Raw genomic sequence first — 23863 nt, forward strand, 5'->3', positions numbered from 1 at the left:
TATTTGTCGCGAGGTGCCAACCAAAAATTAAAGCAGTAACTTATTGCTCCCTGTTCAACAATTTCCAATTGGCCTCCTGAGGACAGCAACACAGTAGAAAGATGGAAAATGTTCATCATTTTAGCTTCTTTCCAGTGTCCTTCTGTATACAGAGAATTGTAAGGCCAGCAGGAGGTCCTCCAAAGATAATTCGGCCCTGTCTAATTCTCCCTCTTCCTACAGTCCCAAGTACTGAAGTAAGTATCAAAATATGACTGAAAGCAGCATCTTTTAAGTTGCTTGGAACTGCAGGAAGATTCTTTGAGTCCTGTTTGGTGTGCTGGGGCGATGGCCCGGGTGCCAACAGAAAGGGCTCTGAGTGCCGCCTTTGGCACCCGTGCCATAGGTACGCCACCACTGCCCTAACCCATCACTAGGCACATCAGTGGTTTATCGTGGTAGGGTGTCCATCCACCTGTATATGGTCGTGATATCACAACAGTAGTTGTATGGGTGATCCACCGTGCCCGTATGAACTATATAGAACTGTTGATTACCATAGCATTCGGGAACGGAACACCTTAACCCATCACTTGGCACGTCAGTGGTTTATCGGTAGTAGGGTGTCCACCCACCTGTATATGGTCGTGATATCACAAAAGTAGTTGTATGGGTGATGCACCATGCCCGTGTGAACTATATAGAACTGTTGATTACCATAGCATTCGGGAACGGAAGACCCTAACCCATCACTAGGCACGTCAGTGGTTTATCAGTGGTAGGATGTCCATCCACCTGTATATGACCGTGATATCACAACAGTAGTTGTATGGGCGATCCACCGTGCCCGTGTGAACTATTTAGAACTGTTGATTGCCATAGCAATCGGAAACGGTAGACCCTAACTCGTCACTATGCACGTCAGTGGTTTATCGGTGGTAGGGTGTTCACCCACCTGTATATGACCGTGATATCACAACAGTAGTTATATGGGCGATCCACCGTGCCCGTGTGAACTATATAGAACTGTTCATTATAGTAGGAGTCGGGAATGGAAGCCTGAAGCTTGTCATTAGGGCCGTCAATGGTTTATAGATGGTGGTAGCGGTGGTGGGCATTCGTCTAGACGTGACCAGGATTGTGTTTCAGTAGACGAGTCCCCTATAAACGATACTAAAAAATGAACTAGGTAGCCTTTCAAGATCACTGGTTACTGAGAGTGATACACGTGCAGCAGGCCACTGACCACGGCATCCAAATCATTAGACAACTTTAGCAAAATGCCACAATTTATTAAAACATAACTTTTAATTCAGATATATAAAAAGCGACCACCTTCAAGTCCGTGGTCCAATTCAACCACAATTCGTAAAAGAGAACACCTAGTGAAACAAACAATCACATACACAGACAAAAATTGCCGTACCATAACCAATATTTACAAAAACAGCATTAGAGAGGGCCACATGTATTAGTGCAGATATGCCAGTGTTGGGAAGAAAAGGTTGGATCTCACCCGTCTTCGTCCAGAATTGGCCGCAGTAGGGACTGTTCCGTCCAGTGATGACCTATTATACCCTACTGTATCTGTTAGCCTGGTCCCCCTTGTATTGCTCCCAGCCCTTACAAGGGCGGTCCCAAGACTGCCCCTATACAGACTGTTATGCCCTTACTCTGAGCTGCATAAGTCCATTAACTCCCTACGCGTTTCGTGCAGCGGTCCTTGTGCACTCCTCAGGGGAATCTAAAGTGGGTTATACTTGTGCTGGTATGCTTGCTGATGGGCTGCATAAGTATGCGCTAAGTAGCGCTAAGACTTTCTCCAAGATGGGCAGTGGCTCGTCCTAGGCCAGTGATGGCAAACCTTTTAGAGACGGAGTGCCCAAACTTCAACAAAGACCCACTTATTTATCGCAAAGTGCCAACACAGAAATTTAATTTGTGATTTATACTCCCTTCTCTGTCACAATTTTCATTGATAACAGCCCGAGGACACCAATAAAGCAGAAAATAGTCAGGTACAGCTGTCACTTTAAAATAGCTCTGTGCACAGCAAGTCCTGGGCTGTCTGGGACTGCAGGAAGATACATGGACTCATCTCTGGTGATGGCCTGAGTGCCCACAGAAAGGGCTCTGAGTGCCACCTCTGGCACCCGTGCCATAGGTTAGCCATCACTGTCCTAGGCTATTCCAAGAGGTGCAAGCATACACCTAGTCACTAGGTTGAAAGCACGGCGTCGGCGCCAGTTTACTGCGCATGCGCCAAATATATCTGTTCCGGCTCCGCCCGACAGAGTCGGCGCCAGTTTGCTGCGCATGCGCTACAATTAGCGCCAAAAATAGCCGTTCCAGCTCCGCCTATGCCACGCCCCCTCTGACGTTCGTCGGGGCTCATGTCATGGCGTGGGAGGAGTTTGTGTTAGGAAGCTCTCAGGGAGATACCCTTATGCTTCACTATAAACAGAAATCCAACTTCCCAGCTTGCATCCCCCATGGCAACGGGATGGCTCAGCTTAGTGTAAGCTATGGGGAAGAAGTGGAAAATCTCCATTGGCTTATTAATCCCGTCACTAAAGCGTCAATCGGGGTTGGAGATAAATTGGTCAAAATAGAAAACTAGTTTATGGCAGGTTAAAAGTGCATAGTGGCAACAGCTTGAATTTAAAGCGTATTGGACCACTTATTAGAGGTAAGAGGGGGACGGGGAAAAAGGGGAGGGGGGGTGGGGGTTTACCCAAAACGAAGGGAGGATGGTGCACATAGGAGTGACTTAGAGGAAACAAGCATAGCTAAGGGTCTCATTTAAACCCTTTGGGGCCACTGTGTCTAGGAGAAAGATCCATCTTGCTTCACATTGCAAGACGGATCTGTCCCAATTTCCTCCCCTAACTGGTCTGGGGATGGCCTCTAACCCATGGAAGCTGATTTTCTTAGTATCTCTGTTGTGGACCAGGTTAATGTGGCGTGCCAGAGGAGTGTCCCTCTTGTGCAGGATATCGCCCAAGTGTGCTCCTATCCTCCTTCGTAGTTGGCAGATAGTTTTGCCAACATATTCAAGTTTACATTCACAGATCGCCCTGTATACTACTCCTTCAGTCCTGCAGTTTATGAATTGCTTGATTTTGTAGGTGCTGCCTGTCACTGTAGACGTGCATCTCATCATGAAGGGGCAGGCAATGCACCCACTGCAGCAAAAATTACCCACAATTACAGTTTTGTCCAGCCAAGAGGAACGTTGTTCTTGCACGAAGTGACTATGAACTAGTCTTTCTTTTAGCGAGCGGCCTTTCCTGTATGTATTAGTTGGGTGATTACTGATAACCTCCCTCACATCGGGGTCCATCAATAAGATGTCCCAGTGCTTTTCCAGGACTCTCTTGGCATCAGATGCCCCATTATTAAAGGTGGTAATTAATCTGATCGTTTTATCCTCACTCTTCTTATCTTGTTTTTTGAGGAGGTCATTATAAACGATGAAAAAGATGACTTGCTCAAAGGCCTTTGCCCCTTTATGGTTTTAGGGTCTTAATGGTCAAAATATTACTCAAAAATTGATGATCTACTTTATGGGTGACCATGAAAAGCTTCACACAACTAGAGAGTTGTTTAATCAAAGCTGTGTGTATGTTGTAAAGAATGTAATCATATTCCACAGAAAAATATATCCTTACACTGCTGTGCTCTTAACTCTCTGCACTTAGGATGCTCCCCAGCTCCTCTACATCTCTCTGATCTGGTTCACTTCTGTAGTAATTAACCAGCAACCTGGTACAGATTTTCCTCAAAGCAGAGGATGGGGACTGTGGAGCAGTTCAATGCAGAGATTTAATAGCACAGCAGTGTGAGGATACGCCCCTCAGACACTGCACTAAAATATAAATGCAATTTTTTTTTCACTTTGCTGCTTCTACTATTAACATACACAAAGGTATGATCAAACATCTCTCCAAGTACAATACTAAACAATGTCTAGAGTCTTCACATCTGCTGACAGGTCTCTTTAAAGAAAATCAACCAGTTCAAAAGACAAAAAATCTCAGCTCCTCTTCATGTTGATCCCGGCACTGTCCTTAACTAGTCTTGACACACCGGGATAACCTAGAAAGAAACTTAGCAGCCCGTAAGCAGCCCTTAATTAGCAGCCCATAGCATGGGGACGAGATGTCCGGCTCTTCAGGCAGCTAATTATGCACCTCCCTTTCCTAGCATAATTAGCTGCCCGAAGCGCCGGACATCTCATCCCATTCTCCAGGCTGCTAATTATAAAGTTTCTTTTGGAGGTGATCCCAGTGTGTTAAGACTAGTGACGGATAGCGCCGGGATCAACATGAAGAGGAGCAGAGGTGAGTATTTGGAGGGTTCTTTTTGTTTTTGAAACTAGTTGATTTCCTTTAAGTTCCATCCAACCCTTTTAAAAATGGATAGCTGTGAAGGAACCATGTATGGTGTTATTAATAATGAAATGACATTGGTTGTTAATTTTTGATGCAATAGTTTTGCCATCATTTTTAGAAAAAATTATTTGAAATAATATAAAATAATAAAAAAATAATAATAATATTTAAAATAATCAAATTCAAAATGGCCGCTCACCAGAGAATTTTTTTTCCAAAAGTGTGAAGCAAACAGAATTACCAAATTTTTTTCAGTAATGTAACTTCTGATTTACTAATACATCACCAATTTTAAGTTATGGTAAGAAATTTCCTTAAATCCGTCCTACAGTCAACACCCCAAAAAATATATTGTCAATTTCCGATTAATTCTTAATAACACAACTTTTGTTCCGAGAAAATCCAATCTGTAATTTGCTCCTGGATCTCATATTTCTAGTAAAACCACATCAATTTAGCGTGATACCTATAAGAACATTACTTAGGTTCACACTCGCCTTCCAGGATTAACTATAATGCCTTATGGAACCTCATGGGATTAACCCAGTATGAACCCAAATAAATGGAATGAGTGTAGGGCCGGGCTCCGGGCCAAAGCAAGAAGCCCTTCAGAATATATTACACTTCACAATGGTTAATATATAGAGGATTTGTATGGAAAATGAGCCTTTTATGTGTAATTTTAATACCAGCTACTCTTATACATTATATTATATAATAATCTTTATTTATATGGCGCCATCATATTCTGTAGCACCTCACAAATCATAGGGGACATAAACTTATATAATATTACATTACAGAGCACAAACAGTCATATGGAACAAGAGCTTACAGTCTATGAGGATGAGGGAGTGACACAAGAGCTTACAGTCTATGAGGATGAGGGGGTGACACAAGAGCTTACAGTCTATGAGGATGAGGGGGTGACACAAGAGCTTACAGTCTATGAGGATGAGGGGGTGACACAAGAGCTTACAGTCTATGAGGATGAGGGGGTGACACAAGAGCTTACAGTCTATGGGGATGAGGGGTGACACAAGAGCTTACAGTCTATGAGGATGAGGGGGTGACACAAAAGCTTACAGTCTATGAGGATGAGGGGGTGACACAAGAGCTTACAGTCTATGAGGATGAGGGGGGGCAACAAGAGCTTACAGTCTGTGAGGATGAGGGAGGGACACAAGAGCTTACAGTGTATGAGGATGAGGGGGTGACACAAGAGCTTACAGTCTATGAGGATGAGGGGGTGACACAAGAGCTTACAGTCTATGAGGATGAGGGGTGACACAAGAGCTTACAGTCTATGAGGATGAGGGGGTGACACAAGAGCTTACAGTCTATGAGGATGAGGGGATGACACAAGAGCTTACAGTCTATGAGGATGAGGGGATGACACAAGAGCTTACAGTCTATGAGGATGAGGGGGTGACACAAGAGCTTACAGTCTATGAGGATGAGGGGGTGACACAAGAGCTTACAGTCTATGAGGATGAGGGGGTGACACAAGAGCTTACAGTCTATGAGGATGAGGGGGTGACACAAGAGCTTACAGTCTATGAGGATGAGGGGGTGACACAAGAGCTTACAGCAGGGGCGTCGCTAGGTCAAAAGATCCGGGGCTCGTGCCCCGGATCTTTTGGCCAGTGCCCCGAATCTCCTCGGGTCAGCAGATCATCTGCCCCGCTGCCCGGGAGATTCCTTCCCTCTCGTTCTCATCACGATCTGTGTCCTCAGATTGTGATGAGAACGAGTGCAGACGCTGCTTTCCCCTGCAAGGACCTAGCCTCCGGGAGTTCCAGAGGCTGAAAGACCTGTGATGATGTCATGATCACATGACCTGCAGGGGAAAGCAGCGCACAGAAAGAGAGAGAGAGAGCTGCATCTGTGAGGTGAGAAACATGATAGGGACTAGGGAAGGGGGAGAACATTGTGGGGCACATTATTTCCTGGGGGGCTGTGTGAGGCACATTATTTCCTGGGGGGCTGTGTGAGGCACATTATTTCCTGGGGGGCTGTGTCTGAGGCACATTACTTACTGGGGGGCTGTGTGTGAGGCACATTATTTCCTGGGGGGCTGTGTGAGGCACATTACTTACTGGGGGGCTGTGTGAGGCACATTACTTACTGGGGGGCTGTGTGAGATACATTACTTACTGGGGGGCTGTGTGAGGCACATTACTTACTGGGGGCTGTGTGAGGCACATTATTTCCTGGGGGGCTGTGTGAGGCACATTATTTCCTGGGGGGCTGTGTGAGGCACATTATTTCCTGGGGGGCTGTGTGAGGCACATTACTTACTGGGGGGCTGTGTGAGGCACATTATTTCCTGGGGGGCTGTGTGAGGCACATTATTTCCTGGGGGGCTGTGTGAGGCACATTATTTACTGGGGGGACTGTGTGAGGCACATTATTTCCTGGGGGCTGTGTGAGGCACATTATTTCCTGGGGGGCTGTGTCTGAGGCACATTACTTACTGGGGGGCTGTGTGTGAGGCACATTATTTCCTGGGGGGCTGTGTGAGGCACATTATTTCCTGGGGGGCTGTGTCTGAGGCACATTACTTACTGGGGGGCTGTGTGAGGCACATTATTTCCTGGGGGGCTGTGTGAGGCACATTACTTACTGGGGGGCTGTGTGAGGCACATTACTTACTGGGGGGCTGTGTGAGGCACATTATTTCCTGGGGGGCTGTGTGAGGCACATTACTTACTGGGGAGCTGTGTGAGGCACATTACTTACTGGGGGGCTGTGTGAGGCACATTACTTACTGGGGGGCTGTGTGAGGCACATTATTTCCTGGGGGGCTGTTTGAGGCACATTTTTCCTGGGGAGCTGTGTGAGGCACATTATTTACTGGGGGGCTGTGTGTGAGGCACATTATTTACTGGGGGGCTGTGTGAGGCACATTATTTACTGGGGGGACTGTGTGAGGCACATTATTTACTGGGGGGCTGTGTGAGGCACATTATTTACTGGGGGGACTGTGTGTGAGGCACATTATTTACTGGGGGCTGTGTGTGAGGCACATTATTTCCTGGGAGGACTGTGTGAGGCACATTACTTACTGGGGGGCTGTGTGAGGCACATTATTTCCTGGGGGGCTGTGTCTGAGGCACATTACTTACTGGGGGGCTGTGTGAGGCACATTATTTCCTGGGGGGCTGTGTCTGAGGCACATTACTTACTGGGGGGCTGTGTGAGGCACATTATTTCCTGGGGGGCTGTGTCTGAGGCACATTACTTACTGGGGGGCTGTGTGAGGCACATTATTTCCTGGGGGGCTGTGTGAGGCACATTATTTACTGGGGGGACTGTGTGAGGCACATTATTTCCTTGGGGTCTGTGTGAGGCACATTATTTACTGGGGGGCTGTGTGAGGCACATTATTTACTGGGGGGCTGTGTGAGGCACATTATTTACTGGGGGGCTGTGTGAGGCACATTATTTACTGGGGGACTGTGTGAGGCACATTATTTACTGGGGAGACTGTGTGAGGCACATTATTTACTGGGGGGCTGTGTGGGGCACATTATTTCCTGGAGGGCTGTGTGAGGCACATTACTTACTGGGGGGCTGTGTGAGGCACATTATTTCCTGGAGGGCTGTGTGAGGCACATTACTTACTGGGGGGCTGTGTGAGGCACATTATTTCCTGGAGGGCTGTGTGAGGCACATTACTTACTGGGGGAACTGTGTGAGGCACATTATTTACTGGGGGGCTGTGTGTGAGGCACATTACTTACTGGGGGGCTGTGTGAGGCACATTATTTACTGGGGGGCTGTGTGTGAGGCACATTACTTACTGGGGGGACTGTGTGAGGCACATTACTTACTGGGGGGCTGTGTGGGCACATTACTTACTGGGGGGCTGTGTGGGCACATTACTTACTGGGGGGCTGTGTGGGCACATTTCTTACTGAGGGGCTGTGTGAGGCACATTACTTACTGGGGGGCTGTGTGGGCACATTTCTTACTGAGGGGCTGTGTGAGGCACATTACTTACTGGGGGTGTGTGTGGGCACATTACTGGGGGTGTGTGTGGGCACATTACTTACTGGGGAGCTGTGTGGGCACATTTCTTACTGAGGGGCTGTGTGAGGCACATTACTTACTGGGGGTGTGTGTGGGCACATTACTTACTGGGGGGCTGTGTGTGAGGCACATTATTTCCTGGGGGGCTGTGTGAGGCACATTACTTACTGGGGGGCTGTGTGGGACACATTACTTACTGGGGGGCTGTGTGGTCACATTACTTACTGGGGGGCTGTGTGGGGCACATTACTTACTGGGGGGCTGTGTGAGGACATTACTTATGGGGGGCTGTGTGAGGACATTACTTATGGGGGGGCTGTGTGTGAGGCACATTACATACTGGGGGGCTGTGTGAGGCACATTACTTACTGGGGGGCTGTGTGGTCACATTACTTACTGGGGGACTGTGTGGGCACATTACTTACTGGGGGCTGTGTGAGGACATTACTTACTGGGGGCTGTGTGAGGACATTACTTACTGGGGGGCTGTGTGGTCACATTACTTACTGGGGGGCTGTGTGGGGGACATTTCTTGGAGCGTGTTCACACATGGCACTGGGACAGGCCTTGGTTTGATCACATATATTTTCCAGTAATACACATGTGATGGGTAACACGCACCTGGTTTTGTTTAAATGCAAGACAAACGTGTGAGCGCAGCCTTACAGTATTTGGGGAGATTGTTAGGGGCGGCAGCAGGATAACACTGCCCGGGAACCAAGATGTAGGAACAATGAGGAACATAAGATGTGGTGATGGGGATTTCTCCTTTGTTCTCTGTAGCTGTATATACCAGAAGTAACCTTGTTATTGGCACAACCACATGTGAGGGGGTTATGTACAGAAGGGGGCATTACTGAAAGTGCAATACACATGCATTGGGGCCCGTGCCCCGGATCTTTTACCACCCTAGCAACGCCCCTGGCTTACAGTCTATGAGGATGAGGGAGTGACACAAGAGCTTCCAGTCTATGAGGATGAGGGGGTGACACAAGAGCTTACAGTCTATGAGAATGAAGGGGACACAAGAGCTTACATTCTATGAGGATGTGGGGGACACAAGAGGTTGCACTCTATCTATGAGGTGTTTGTGGTGTGTTTGTATTGTGTATGTGTCTGTATATACTGTATAGGTGTGTATATATAAGTTTATATATGTCTATATGAGTGCATCAATGTGTGCATATAGGTATGTATGAGTGTAAGAGTGTATAAATGTGTGTGTATGAGCTCAGGACTTTATGCGTGTGTATATACACGTGTGTGATTGTATGAACATGTGTGTTTGCAAATATGTATATTTACTTTTTAAGGGGTAGGGGGGTCCCATGTAGAAGTCTGCTATGGGGCCCACAATCTCCTTGTTATGCCCCTGAACATCTCCTATTGAAACTGGTGAATGCGGGTTTCAGGAAGTGCGCCATAAAGTTTTCTAGAGACCACTTTCCTCAAAGACTGTCATTCCTAATGTGTTATTATAGAAATATATAGAAAATTCATCCTATTACTTCCGCGTCATGAACATAATGCTATCACTACAGTAAAGACTGACACTAACACAGACAAATTTACACAAATGAGACTTGTCATGGCCACTGGAGGTTTGGTGACAACTCCTCGCGCCCCCGTCAGATCTGCCGTTTGTCTGTGATGCCTTGTTACCCATGTAATAGACCATGAGAAGAGGATGACAAGGGAACCTCTGGGTATTTTTTCCTCTGACTAACATCTCTTAAATTTATTCCTTTAATGGAATAACTTGAAGAGCTCCGTTTTATTTAATATTTTTGACATTTTCAAAGTTTCAGCCTTCAGATTTATTTGCATATTACCATTTCCATTACACAGTCGACCAGCCCTGGTAATGAACGCATTATATACAGTGTATTCTTACAACCTTAACCTGTCAACTTAAGACACCGAACTATAATTTATGGATCCTTGTGATCCCTTTAAGACCAAGGGAGGTACCTACTGCAGGGACTGCTCTTGTAGAACCTTACACTGAGGTGCAAAGAGCTCATGTTGTATCAGATGTTCCTCAAGTATCACCTAACTACAATAGACTTTCCACCCAGGGGAACCCTACGTGATGGGTCTCAAAGGTCCAGAAGAAATTACCTTAGATGGAGAGTTGGAGAGACAATTATTTACCACAAAGAATTTTATATGATAAGGTTGACGAAAAGTAACTTCTTAATGAGGTCCTGACCCCACACTCAAGGTCTTGTTTTGTTTCCTTACCAACCTCATTATGATTCATCATGAATGGAAGAAGGTTGGTTTGAAGACCTCGATCTGTTTTGCTTGCCTATGGTTATGCAGAAGCTTTTGCAATAGGGTAGGTAGGTTTTGGCCTAACCAATATGTCATACCTGCAAGGCTGAATTGCCCCACCAAGTGGACATGAAAATGTTCTGTAAGTATGGAGGGTTGAATTTGCCCACCAGACTGGCATGGATGGAACAAATTCTGCATACACAGTGGAATAATTTTCTCTAGGGACCCGAGGAACCCTTTTATGGTTGAAGGGGTAGAATATTAGAAGGAAGGAGACCATGGATGACAAATATAAGAAGATTAGCACAGTCACGGTTGTCAGGAACCAGGGGTAATGGACCCACTGGACCACCGCGTAAGCCGACACCTGGGAGTGGAGTCTAAGTGGTACCCGGTTTTCACCAGAGCCCGCCGCAAAGCGTGTTGGACTTGCTGCGTCGTAGTACCACCAGGTCGGTCCAGAGGCGTGACTTTTTCGGCGGTGGTGACCAAGGCATAGTACAGAGTCGTAAGGCAAAACCGTGGTCGGGGACTGGCAGGAGGTCGAGGCAGGCAGCACAGGATCAGATTCAGGGACGTAGAGGAAGGTCAGTGCTGGCAGCAAAGGAGCGTAGTCAGAGAAAGCTTTGTTCCTGATGCCCCCTAGTTCCGTCCCTATGGCTGTGAGGCACAGAGATCCGGCGGGGTGTGCAGGAAGAGACTGGCTTATGAGGGATTCCGGGAAGCACCAGCACCAATGGCCCTTTCAATCTCCGGGAGTCAGCGCATGCGCATCCTAGCATATTTTATGACATGTTTTGTTCTGTGTCAGGCTCTGTTTCTTTGCTTCAGTGATGACCTATTGAGGCAAACATATGCCCTCAACAGCCAATCACTAGTTGTATCCGTAACAGGCCATTATCACTGGGGTCATCCTTATGCCAGTGATTGGATATAGCAGTCACATGTCTGTGACGGACATGTTAGAGTGGACAGAGGGAGTGGTTTCTTAGCACTCTTAGGCCTCGACTGTGTTCAAAGACCGCGAACTGACCGCATGAACTGAGCACGGCCAAGCTGGGTTTGCCGGCACAGAGGGTCTTTCACTCCCTTTTTCTCCCATTGTGTGTGTGGGGGGACATCACAATAGTTAAAACCCCAAGACCCCCATTTAACATATAACCTGACCTAAAATTGGTGGGATTAGTCCATTATAAAGATTTGTTTAGTCAAAAGAAAGGGGTTAAGTTTTTAGGGGGAGTTTTGAGTCTACTCGACTAACGTAGCCATATTTTTTTCTACTACTAGTTTTTTTTTTTTCTTTTGAGTAGAAATGCTTTTAGTATAATGTGTGGAGCAGACATCAAATATTACGCGGCCCCCGTGACCCGGGCCGACATCAGACACACAGCCAGTAATGGTAAATGAAATGACTGGTTACAGATCCCTGACACAAGTGTAATTATGATAGATAGAGCTCCGATCCTGACTACGACCCGACCCCCGGATCAGTCCAGCTGCCGGGAAATAGGTCACAGTCTTACGAGACTAACAGGTTGGAGAGAGGGAAAGAACACCCAGAACCTCCTGATAATTACAGACATTGCATTCTCAAAAAATCCTGTGTTATTATGGGTCATCTCCGGGCCATGCTGCTAGGATTTAGACAATTTTTTAGGTTATTTTTAGTAAATAATAGCAAGGATTCCAGGAAAAAGTAAACTTAGGGGTATGAATAGTTTTGCATTAATTCAAAGATGACCTGAAAAAAAGTAAATAATGTGAAGTTTTCTGTCCGGTTACCTTGGAAAGTAGCACATAGTACACTGGGCTACATTTTTAGAATAACTTACCGTACTTGACATTGAGGTCAACATCACATAAAGTGGTCATGCCACAAAAAATAATGGGCTATCCAGGGAATAGGAAAACTGAGTTAATTTTTATTTACCAACTTTTTCCCCGTTTCTGGTTGCCCATATTATAAAATAATTCATCTGGTCCAAGGGACTGGGAATCAGTGTCTTTACAATGTCTTAATACGACTCTCTTGATCACATGGTCACCCTCGCCTAAGGGTCAAAGCCTCATTGTATCATGTGACCTTGGACTGGATAAATTCTGCTGTCCAGAAGACATCCAGCCCCCTCAGTCATAGTAGTTGCTGGACATGGATGCATAGAGAAATGCTCATGCACAGTTTGTCAACTCGGTACTCCCTGCTGTGACCGAGAGGGTTGGGTCTCTTCAGTACAGCAGTATGAATCCATCCCCTAGCAGAGGCGATCTGCCATGAGGCGGAATGAAAATCCAACACGCTCTCTCTCTCGCCCAAGGGTCAAAGCCTCAAGGTGTCATGTGTCTGGGGGCTGTATGAATGCTACTGTCCCTCTGTCATAGTAGTTGCTGGATGGTCACGCATACAGAGATGCACATCCACAGTTTATCAACTTATTACACCCTGCTGTGACTGAGAGGGCTGGATCTCTTTAGTACAGCAGCATGAATCCATCCCTTAGCAGAGCCCATCTGCCATGAAGCAGCATGAAAATCCTGCAGTTTGCAGACCTCTGAGGGGGTGCGCCAGTAGGATGGACTTGCCAAACTCCAGAAAAATCAACAGCAGTATCCCTTAGTCACATGACACTTCGGACTCTCTGAAGAGGGAGACTTTGTGACTTTGTTCTGTTTCATTGTAAAGGTACTGATTCCTGATCCCACAAACCAGATGAATTCTTCTCACCATGAAGGAACCAGCAAAGGGCAACCACTTGTGAGTTTTTATATTCCCAGCATACCCACTTTATAGACAGACCATTACATACAATATATTATTTTATTTTTTGAAATGTGCGATAGTCTGCAGACACTTCTTCTATGTCACAGGACAAGCCTAGTTTCCAAGGCTTCAGGGTTACCAGAAAAGATGGCGATTACCGCTCGCTGCAGTTTACTGACAGTCCCAAGGTTATTTTATGTATAACCGATATGGAACATTTTCTTCTTCACGTTGCGGCTTAAAATGTACAAAATTCTGCAGATCAAGGTGAAAATTTTAAATTCCCCATTTGTTCAGTGACTGCAAATGCACCGTCAATGTAAAGGGACGACCTATAGTTCATGTAGCTGCAAGTGATACATATGTCTATGGAATTTACCTGTGTATTAGTCACTTAAAGGGGTTGTCTATTACCTCTGGATTAAAAGAGGGAGTCCTCATTGTTGGATGTTCATCACTGAGTCAGTTACTCTCTCTCTCCTCTTTATCTCTGGAGGACTGGATCTAACCAGTATTACACATGCAGCCCATTGATTTGAATAGACGCTGTGTAATTTGTCCTTTAGAGGCGCTGCTGGGAAACCAAACCCATTGGGGCAGATTTACTTACCCGGTTCATTCGCGATCCAGCGGCGCGTTCTCTGCGGTGCATTCGGGTCTTCCGGCGATTCACTAAGGCAGTTCCTCCGACGTCCCCCAGGTGTCGCTACTGCGCTGAAGTCCGCCGAGGTCCACCGGAGTTCATGATCCTATTCCTGGTGAAGGTAAGTGCGTGTCCAGCGACACTTTTTTTTAAAAATGCGGCGGTTTCTCCGAATCCGTCGGGTTTTCGTTCAGCCATGCCCCCCGATTTCCGTCGTGTGCATGCCGGTGCCGATGCGCCACAATCCGATCGCGTGCGCCAAAAACCCGGGGCAATTCAGGTACAATCGGCGCAAATCGGAAATATTCAGGTAACACGAATCGGCCCTTAGTAAATGACCCCCATACTGTCTCCCTGTCTGGTTTTCTAACAGATACCAGCTGATCACCAGGGGCTAAAGGAAGGGGGTAGTTTATAATAAAATTATTTCCATGATAACCTGAAGCAGAAAACCCCTTTAAGGAGTTAGAATGGACCCTGATAACTTTATCCAAATGAATAGAAGTTATAACAACAGAAGAGGGCCGAGCTCATACCTAGTGACTATTTTGTTGGTAAAATCCACACGTTTAAGCCCCACCCCCTAACTGGCTGACAACACCTACTTCTGAATAGACCACACCTTTTTTTAAGGGGATGGGGACAAACTATATTTCTAAAGTTCAGGACAGTCCTGGCAATATCTGTTAATGGGGTTGTCCGAGAGTTGTGAAAAAAAACTAAAGGTGGCCGGAGGGGGCTGCTTAAAAAAATAAAGATCTACTTACCTTTCGGCGCCCTCCGGTGTCCCGCGCTGCTGTTGCTCCGGTCCGGGCGCCATGTAAACAAACATGGCCGCCTGAGCAGTGCTGGATTCAGCTTCCGACCGGATCCGACAACCTTCCGGCACCCATACACAATGCTGTGAATAGGGATGGATAGGCGTGGCCGGCCACGGCCAGCCAGAAGCTTAATCCAGCACTGCTCCGACAGGCATGTTTGTTTACATGGCGCCCAGACCGGGGCGAAAGCAGCGTGGGACACCGGAGGGCGCTGGAAGGTAAGTAGATCTTTATTTTTTTAAGCAGCCACCTTTATTTTTTTTTCTCAACTCTCGGACAACCCCTTTAATCTGTGGAATAGCCTGCCTCAGGCGCTGGTCACAGCAGGGACAGAAGAGAGCTTCAAGAAGGGTCTAGATGCCTTTTTACACCTAAATAACATTGATGGTTATGTTATATAGAATTGTGTCCCATAAATCTCTTCCTCATCCAATCCCTTCCCTTCCTTGGTTGATCTTGATGGACATGTGACCGTATAAACTATGATAGTATGAAAATCGGAACTGTTGTTGGCAAATATTTCTCTAGTAGATATGATTAGTCCCTGTAAGGAATCGGATGGAACATTCCATTAATCTATAGTTCCATAGTTTGGGGGAATAGTGAAGTTTTGTCAAGTTCTACAAGAATCTATGAGTTTATTGTGGAATTTGACAAAACGTAACTATTCCCCCAAAATGAAAGTGGAGGAGAAAATTCATCATGTTCTGGTTTTGTACAACTCAGAGATATAAGGGAGGGGGGGTGACACTTCTGTTTGCAAGATTATTTTCACTAAAATTACTACAAGTGTTAGAATTCTGTGTTCCATATAATAACAATTAATGATAATTGCTTTTTTTGATTTGATGTAATTGAGTTCTATATAGAATATATAGGGGCACATTTACTTACCCGGTCCTGTCGCGATCCAGCAGCGCATTCTCCGTCGAGGATTCGGGTCTTCCGGCGATTCACTAAGGTAGTGCGCCCGATGTCCACTATGTGTCGCTGCTGCGCTGAAGTCCGCCGGAGTTCACCATCCTATCCTGGGTGCAAGTAAGCGTGCGTCAAGCGACACATTTTTTTTTTAAAATTCCGCGGTTTGTCCGAATCCGGGAAAAACGGAGCAAATCGGTAATATTCGGGAAACCCGACGAAAAATAGCGATTCGGGCCCTTAGTAAATGACCCCCATAGTGTATGACTATTACAGTGAAAATTCTCTGGAAGACCGCCCCATTGAGGAGACCGTCCTACCTAACAGACCGATTTTTTTTTTTTTCAGTATCCAATTCCCCCACCGCCGTTATATACTATGGGAGCTGCCCCCCTATGAGCAAACCACCCCTTAAAAAGACTGATTTCTCTATGCAAAATTGAGGGGTCTTCTCAAAGAGGTTTTACTGTATTTTTGAGAATTATTAGTATTATCTATTATATTATTATTCTTATATTAAATTGTTTATCTTTATAGCATTGCTACTATTATAATATATTCCATTTCACACGGTTATACAACTATTATTTGTATATAATTTTTTAATAATATTTTATACGATTATTTTTAAGTATAATTTTTTGGAATTGTAATGAGAAGTTGTATTTTGTATATTCTTACATTGATTATTCTTATATATAAAGATAAGTTATACTTTGTATATGATTATTATTACGGCTATTATTCTCAGAAATGAGGTTATATTTTCTATATTATTCTGATTTAAAGTCTTATTATTGTGTATTGCTTTTTTGCTCTATTTATCTTGTATATTACGCTACAGTATGGTTTATATTTTATTATTATTATTATTATTATGCCTGCTATTACTAGTATAGATTAAGTAAAAGTATTATTATTCTTAGTGTGCATATTGTTAAACTTATTAATATTATTATTATAATTATTATTATACATAAGTCAATGTTATATTTTGCATATTATTTTTATAAGCAATACTATCACTTTATATGAAATTTTACAATATTTTTTATTATGAATATTATTATTTTAATAGTATTATTATTTCTGTTATTATTTTTATGTATTAGCTCATAATGAGAGGGAGTATTATAGATGGGGCAAAAAGAGGGGGCATTATGAATGGGGGCATAATGAGATGAGGCATTATGAATGGGGGCATAATAATAGGGGTCATTATGAATGGGGGCATAATAAGAGGGGGCATTATGAATGATGGCATAAGGAGTGGGGACAATATAAATTGGGGCATAATGGAGGAAGCATTATACATGGGGCATAATAAGAATGGGCAATATGAATGGGGCATAATGTGAGGGGTAATATACATTGGGGCATAATAAAATGGGGCAATATGAATGGAGACATAATGAGATGGGGCATTATCAATGGGGGCATAATGGGAGAGGAAATTATACATGGGGTATAATGAGATGGGACATTAGGAATTGGGCATAATAAGAGGGGTTATATGTATAGGGGAGTAATAGGAGGGGGCAATATGAATGGTGGCATAATGAGAAAGGACATTATACATGGGGTATAATGAGAGGGGGCATTATACGTGGAGGCATAATGTCACGGGACATTATGAATAGGGCATAATAATACGGGACATTATTAATGGGGGTATAATGAGATGGGGCATTATGAATGGGCATAATAAGAGGGGACATTGTAAAATGTGGGCATTATACAAGTAGTATAATAAGATGGGGCATTATGTATGGGGTATAATAAGATGGGGCATTATAAATGGGGGTGTTATGACAGAGGGCATTATACATGTGGCATAATAACATGGGGCATTCTGTACTGGGGCAGTATAAATGAGAGCTTAAAAGAACTGAGTCAAGTATATTACTGTATATATTAGATTCTTTCACACTACTATGAACAATGCTATCATTTTCTATGTTCTGTTATAGTATTATACTAGTATCACAGTTACTGCCCCGGTACATCACCTCATTGCTTAGTTTCCATATAATAATCATCACTTCTATGTATATAAACAAATCCAAAATGTTACCCTCCTGTGATCCCCTTTTACTGTTTCTGTGATTTTTACGCCTGATCTGATCCCTATTTGCTCCTGATTCTCCTCGAGCAGCCCCCCCACCCCTACCCTGCGAGGTATTCTCTGCCCTGCACATGTATAGGAATAAGCCTTTTAAAGATATTATGTCATGTAGGCTGTGCCGGCAGTCTCCATTGGCTAATTGTGGATCCGGGAGGGGAGGGCTCGGCAGAGTAAAGCTGTATTACTTGAGAGCGGCTTGAGGGATTTCTATGGGATTGCCCACTAGTGCAGCAGCTGCTGATGCTGCTCTGTACAGGAGCTCCGCAAACCTCAACACACACACATCCAGCAGCAGCTACTGCTGCGGGGAGAGGAGTTCTGTGCCCCGGGGGCAAAGTCTTAGGTGATGCCGATAGGATTGGACATAGACCTATAGAGATTTTTTTCCATTGACCCTTGAAAGTTAGACCAAATCCTATTGTGTAATCCCATTATCTGGAGACCCCCCTTACTCCACCACCACCACCACCAGGTCGCCCCCTCCTCCAACTACTCTGGAAGCAGTGTGTGGCTTTCACGTTAGGACAGCAGTGACAGGCGGATAGTAGAAAAAAAAAAATTCTTTACTCGTGTGCCTGGATTTAATGCTGAGACATGCAAAACAATAGCTCGGGGAACGCTGAAGCTAAGGACTATGGAAAAGTCGAGTAGCGAAGACTCTTCTATACACCGAAGTCCATCGGTGGACAGCAGGGACTCAGCCAAACCTTCTACCTCAAGCAGGGAATTTGGTAGAGGATTCACAGCCGGAGCTTTTTATGGCAATGCCGGATCTCGTACACAGAGCCACGCCGGCGTAAAGAGGGACAAGTACTCTGCACCCAAAGGAGGCAAATATGTGGTCTTTTACCTGGATCTATCCTTTGTTTTTCTTCTAGAATTTAAGAAGTGCAACATGGCGCGAGGCTGTCTGTGTTGTTTGAAATATATGATGTTCCTCTTCAACTTGATATTCTGGGTAAGTCCCATTTTCCATACTACCTTAAGTTCCTGTGCGTGACGCCAAATTATACCGGAGCGTCGTCCTCTAAATAGGACTTGGCGCCCAAAGAGTTAAACAATTTGGAAACTGATCTATCACGTTTTTCGAATTTCAACCTTAGAGGCAACCTGCTATAATAGTATGTCATGGGTTACTAATTGGAAAATTTTGGTAAATTTTGACTATGTGTTGAAATTGTGTAGCCCTCCAATATATTTATATATATATAGAAAGTTAGAAATCCTTTGTAAGAGAAGTAAAAACCCCACTAGTGCTGCAGTACAAATGTGCTTAACCACTGAGCCTCAACATTATCATAATGGGTCAAATCAAAAATGAAGATTTTGGTGTATTTCTACGATTGATATTGTATTTACTTTGTGTTGTGCCTACATATTCTGGGGATCAATATGAAAAAGAAAGTTAGTCTCCTGGAGGGTTTAGAGAAGCCAAGAGCCCAAATGCTGAAGGACAAATGTGCTTAACCACTGAGCCTCAACATTATCATAATGGGTCAAATCAAATATGAAAATTTTGGTAAATTTATATGATCGATATTGTATTTACTTTGTGCCTACATATTCTGGGGATCAATATGTAAAAAAAATTGTCTCCTGTGGGGTTTAGAGAAGCCAAGACCCCAAATGTTGTAGGACAAATGTGCTTAATCAATAAACCCCTATAATATCATAGTGTGCCAAGTCAAATTTGAAAATTTTCCAAAATTTTATGATCAATGTTGTGTTGTACCTACATATTCCAGAGAACAGTATATATATATTTGGAAAGTTATTAGTCTATTGAGGTTTTTTTTAAGAAGGTAAGACCTCCCATTACTGCAGGACAACTGAGCTTAACCACTAATCCTCCATATTATCATAATGGTTCAAATCAAATTAGAAAATTTTGTTAAAATTTTTATGATCAATGTATTTGTATTTGCTTTGTGTTGTATATACATATTCCATAGAGCAGTATATAAAGAAAGTTGTTAGACTCTTGTCTGGGTTAAAGAAGCCAAGACCCCACATTCTGCAGGACAACTGTGCTTAACCAATGAACCTCCATATTATCATAATGTGTCAAATCAAAGTAAAAAATTTTGGTAAATTTTTATGATTTATAGAGTATTTACTTTGTATGGTACCTACAAATTTCAGGGACCAGAATATATAGCAGTATATACATATTTGTAGTCTATCCAAACCCCACATGTTACAGGACTTACCCACTGAGCCACCTTATTATTATAATTAATGGATGATTAATAGGTTCAATTTAATACGCCATGGGATTCGTAGCCTCCAAACCAAAGTCCACTTTGGAACCGTCACACAGTGGCCCCTCACCGTCATATTTCACTCCTGAGTCTTTGCAGCAGTTTTCTAGATATGGAAGTGAGAGTAACCCCAATCGGTGCGGGGTTTACGTGAGGATAATTACATAGCGTATACCCAGTAGGAACGATCTGCGAGCGCTGATCATGTCTTACCCTGTTACCGGTTGAGATAACTTTAGAAGTATTGAATATGAGAGGATGATTGCACCAGGGACTATGGAGAGGGGAGGGGGATATGCAGTTATAGGAGGGGGATAAAATCGGTAGGATGCAGTGAGACGAACACCGCCAGGTATTTGCCATAAATTTCCAATTTATGGCTGAGCTATAGGCACCGTTGTGAGATTCATAGAAGTAGCAGAGCTGAGTTTGTCCATTCCTAATGCCTCACATAGATTGGGTCCCACTTTACTCACTTTAGGGTACCCTTTCATGGTGCTAGTTGATGGTGCAGGACATATTAGACCCAACCCCCCTACCCCACATTACTATGTTAAGCCCACCCGTACCATGTCTTATGATAGTTGACACACTCAGCTCTGCTACATCTGCTGCACAACTAAGCGTCATCTGGCTTAATCTGCCAAAAGATGCAGAGAGATGGGAGTGCTTAAAGGGTTAATGGACTATGACCCCCCCCACCGCCCCCCCCTCCCTCCTCCTGTATAAACCAAGCTCAGTGCAGCAGCGCTGGTTAGCCGATCACGCTAATCACAAAAAGATAGATGTCCTCATGCCGCATTATTCGTTAGCCAATGCCCCTGTGTGGATCACCCTGGCACAGGCGCTGGCACGCCACATGGCGCTATAGTACTATAACACAGGTAATATCATTGTATAGCGCCTACATACACCATAGCGCAGTACAGACAGTACACAGTGGTCCCCGGTTCCCTGTACTAATGAATATGGGCTCAGTAAGTGGCGGCCTCTGTCTTTGCCTATAGCTCCCCCTGTGGCTTTTATGTGTATAATTATATCTATAGGGACATAAAATACATAGAAAAGAATATTCTGCCGTTTCTTCAAGAACAGGAGCAATGATCAAAGGGTCTAGAGTTCCCCCCCATGGGATATATCCTAGTTAGGTTAACCCATTGGATTCTGGAGGTTTTTATTCTCAGGTTGTTTTTATTATCTTTCGATGGATTTGTGGGCTATGTTATATATGAAGCGTTGGCGTATGGGAAGCGGTGTAAAAATTGCCTTTAAGGGGTTCTTAATTCATTATATAATCCCCTATTATAGATGTAAAAGAAACCTTGGTAGTTAGCCATTGATTTCAATAGGAATAATGTAATAGTGTAATACTCCATTTGACCTGCGGGAGTGCTGTAGGCAAACGATCACTGATTGATGCCGATCACTAGGAATTTGTGGAAGCAGTGATCAACTCAAAATGGCAATAAAGGTAATTGACTTAAAGTCTTGGATCTGTTTTGCTAACAAAGAAAGGGGGGGGGGTACATGAAAGGAGATATAGCCCTTTAAATTGTTAAAGGAGGAATCTGCCAGTCTAAAATAAATAAATATCTTCTTTATTTTCCAGAGTGGCGGCAGGTTGTATAGGTCAATGCAGCTCACTACTTTAACAAAATGAACTGGGCTGCAATACCAAACACAACCTGTCTGCAGGGGTGGCGCTGTTTCTGAAAGAAGGGGGAGATGTCTGTCTGATTCTGGACAGCCCCTTTAAAAATGTAAAATGGGAGGCATTCTATTGATTTTGATGGATATTATCACATTTTTCTTGGGGGTTGGTCATGATTGGGGGGGGGGGGTGGTTAAAAACCACCCCTTTAAATTGAAGTATCTTTCATAAAGCAGCACAATTTCTCTGCACAGTCTGCTTGGTTTAGTGTTTCTGGTGCCTTCCATATTACTTGTTTCTTTGACCATCTGTTGTTGCTCCTTCCACAGATTAGACTTGTCTGAGCCGGGGGTCGTACGCTTATGGCGTCTTACGCTTATGGCTTTTAATTATGTGGCCCCGGATTTTGATCTATACCAAACAAGGCGTACAGCATGGGATTAAGTCCATGGAGCCATGTGCTTTACACGCAGCCTCCTGGCACCACGTGGTGACTCGATCCCAGCGTGTCCTGTGATTACACTGTAATAGCAACAATTCCTGGCATCTCCTGATTGGCTACCTGATACCTATACTCCTAGCGGCTACTTACGCACTCACTTAAAGGGGACTCATAACACTTTACCAATGATATGAGTCTACAGGTTCATCTAGAAATCTGCGTTTCCCCGTTCCTCTGTTATTCCTCCTAGAAAATGTAGTTCTTAGTGATTTTCGGGGACATTTCTTTAAATATTCCTATAATATCCAATCAGTGCTTAACTCTGTATAGAGACACATGCCTTTAAAAAGCAAATAGTATTCATTAATTTATGCATTTCCAAGGGGAATAACAGAGGAACATTACAAGAAAACCTTCACCAGCATTGTCATTTTATGGGAAGTATTTTAGTATTTAATTATTTAATTTTTTTTTTTTAAGAAGTATTGATAGTAAATAGTCAAAAAAGTTGCAATTTTCGATGCAATGAAAGAGGAATTGAAGTATTTAGCTTAAAGGGGATCTGTGGCTAAGTACAAAATGTGAAATGGCTCAACTCATCTGATTGCCGTCGAGCCACTGATCAATTTGGTGTTAGTTTTGTTCAAATCCGTCCATCCATTCAAAAGATATGGCCCCTGGAAGTTTATATGTGAATAAGTTCATACTAGACAAGGAGGCGGTAACCCTTTATTTTGTTTAGGGGTGTGTCTGAACAGTTTCATCCCTCTTGGATAATATGAACTTTACACATATAAATTTCTGAGGGCCATATCTTTTGAACAGATGGACGGATTTTCACAAAATGAGTGCCAAATCGATCAGGGTCACTGTGGCAATCAAATGAGATATGACATGTAGCATTTTGTACAATATTTTTTTTAAGGCAATTACATTGTAAAAATATGATAACAGGGAGCAATAGAGTATACTGAATTTTAAGTATATAATCTATCAAAACGGAAGAGGGAAAGTAATGGTCTGTGGTTGCGGCTCAGGCTGCAGGATTGGGGAAGCTTCTATTGATTTTGCTATGGGGCTTTTTGATGGAATGGTTATTATGTTGCGCTCTTATGACTTTAGCTTTCCTGCAGGATGAATGCTCAGCTGTGCTGTCATTGACATACAGGTGACAGGAACCGATGTAGGAATTAGAGAGGGTGTGAGAGAGCTACAGATGAGGTTATTTGTAAGCAGAGGAGACAGCAGGCAACATACAGGGCGCCAGGACGTAGGGTTTTACCATGCAAACCAATAAAAAGCTTTATAGGTGGCATCACCATAGTGGTATTATAATGTAGTAATTGCAATTTTTTAAATAAAAATTAAAGGTATAGTACAGGATTAGATATAAATTGCAGGTTTCTTCCAAAATAGCGCCACCTCCATGTTCACAGGTTGTATGTGGTATTGCAGCTCATAAAAATAACTTATAATATACCCATTAAATAAGTTCTAAATGTTTAATCGATTGGGATTGGAACATGGGACCCCCATTCTAATGATAGGTCCAAAAA

The 23863-nt window shown here is 43.9% G+C and overlaps 1 protein-coding gene across 3 annotated transcripts in view; it reads left to right on the top strand.

Annotated features, from left to right (window-relative positions):
• TSPAN9 (tetraspanin 9) overlaps window positions 1-23863 on the top strand; it is a 328064-nt gene that overhangs the window by 149841 nt on the left and 154360 nt on the right. For 2 of the 3 annotated variants that reach the window (XM_072145432.1, XM_072145433.1), the window contains one exon: window positions 18832-18911. In XM_072145432.1, the coding sequence (XP_072001533.1) occupies window positions 18832-18911 (80 nt within the window). Of the gene's footprint in view, window positions 1-18169; window positions 18912-23863 lie in introns of those variants that run through there. The other variant, XM_072145431.1, reaches the window with a different exon arrangement.

This window comes from Engystomops pustulosus, chromosome 4, assembly GCF_040894005.1.
Source record: "Engystomops pustulosus chromosome 4, aEngPut4.maternal, whole genome shotgun sequence".
Lineage (NCBI taxonomy): Eukaryota > Metazoa > Chordata > Amphibia > Anura > Leptodactylidae > Engystomops > Engystomops pustulosus.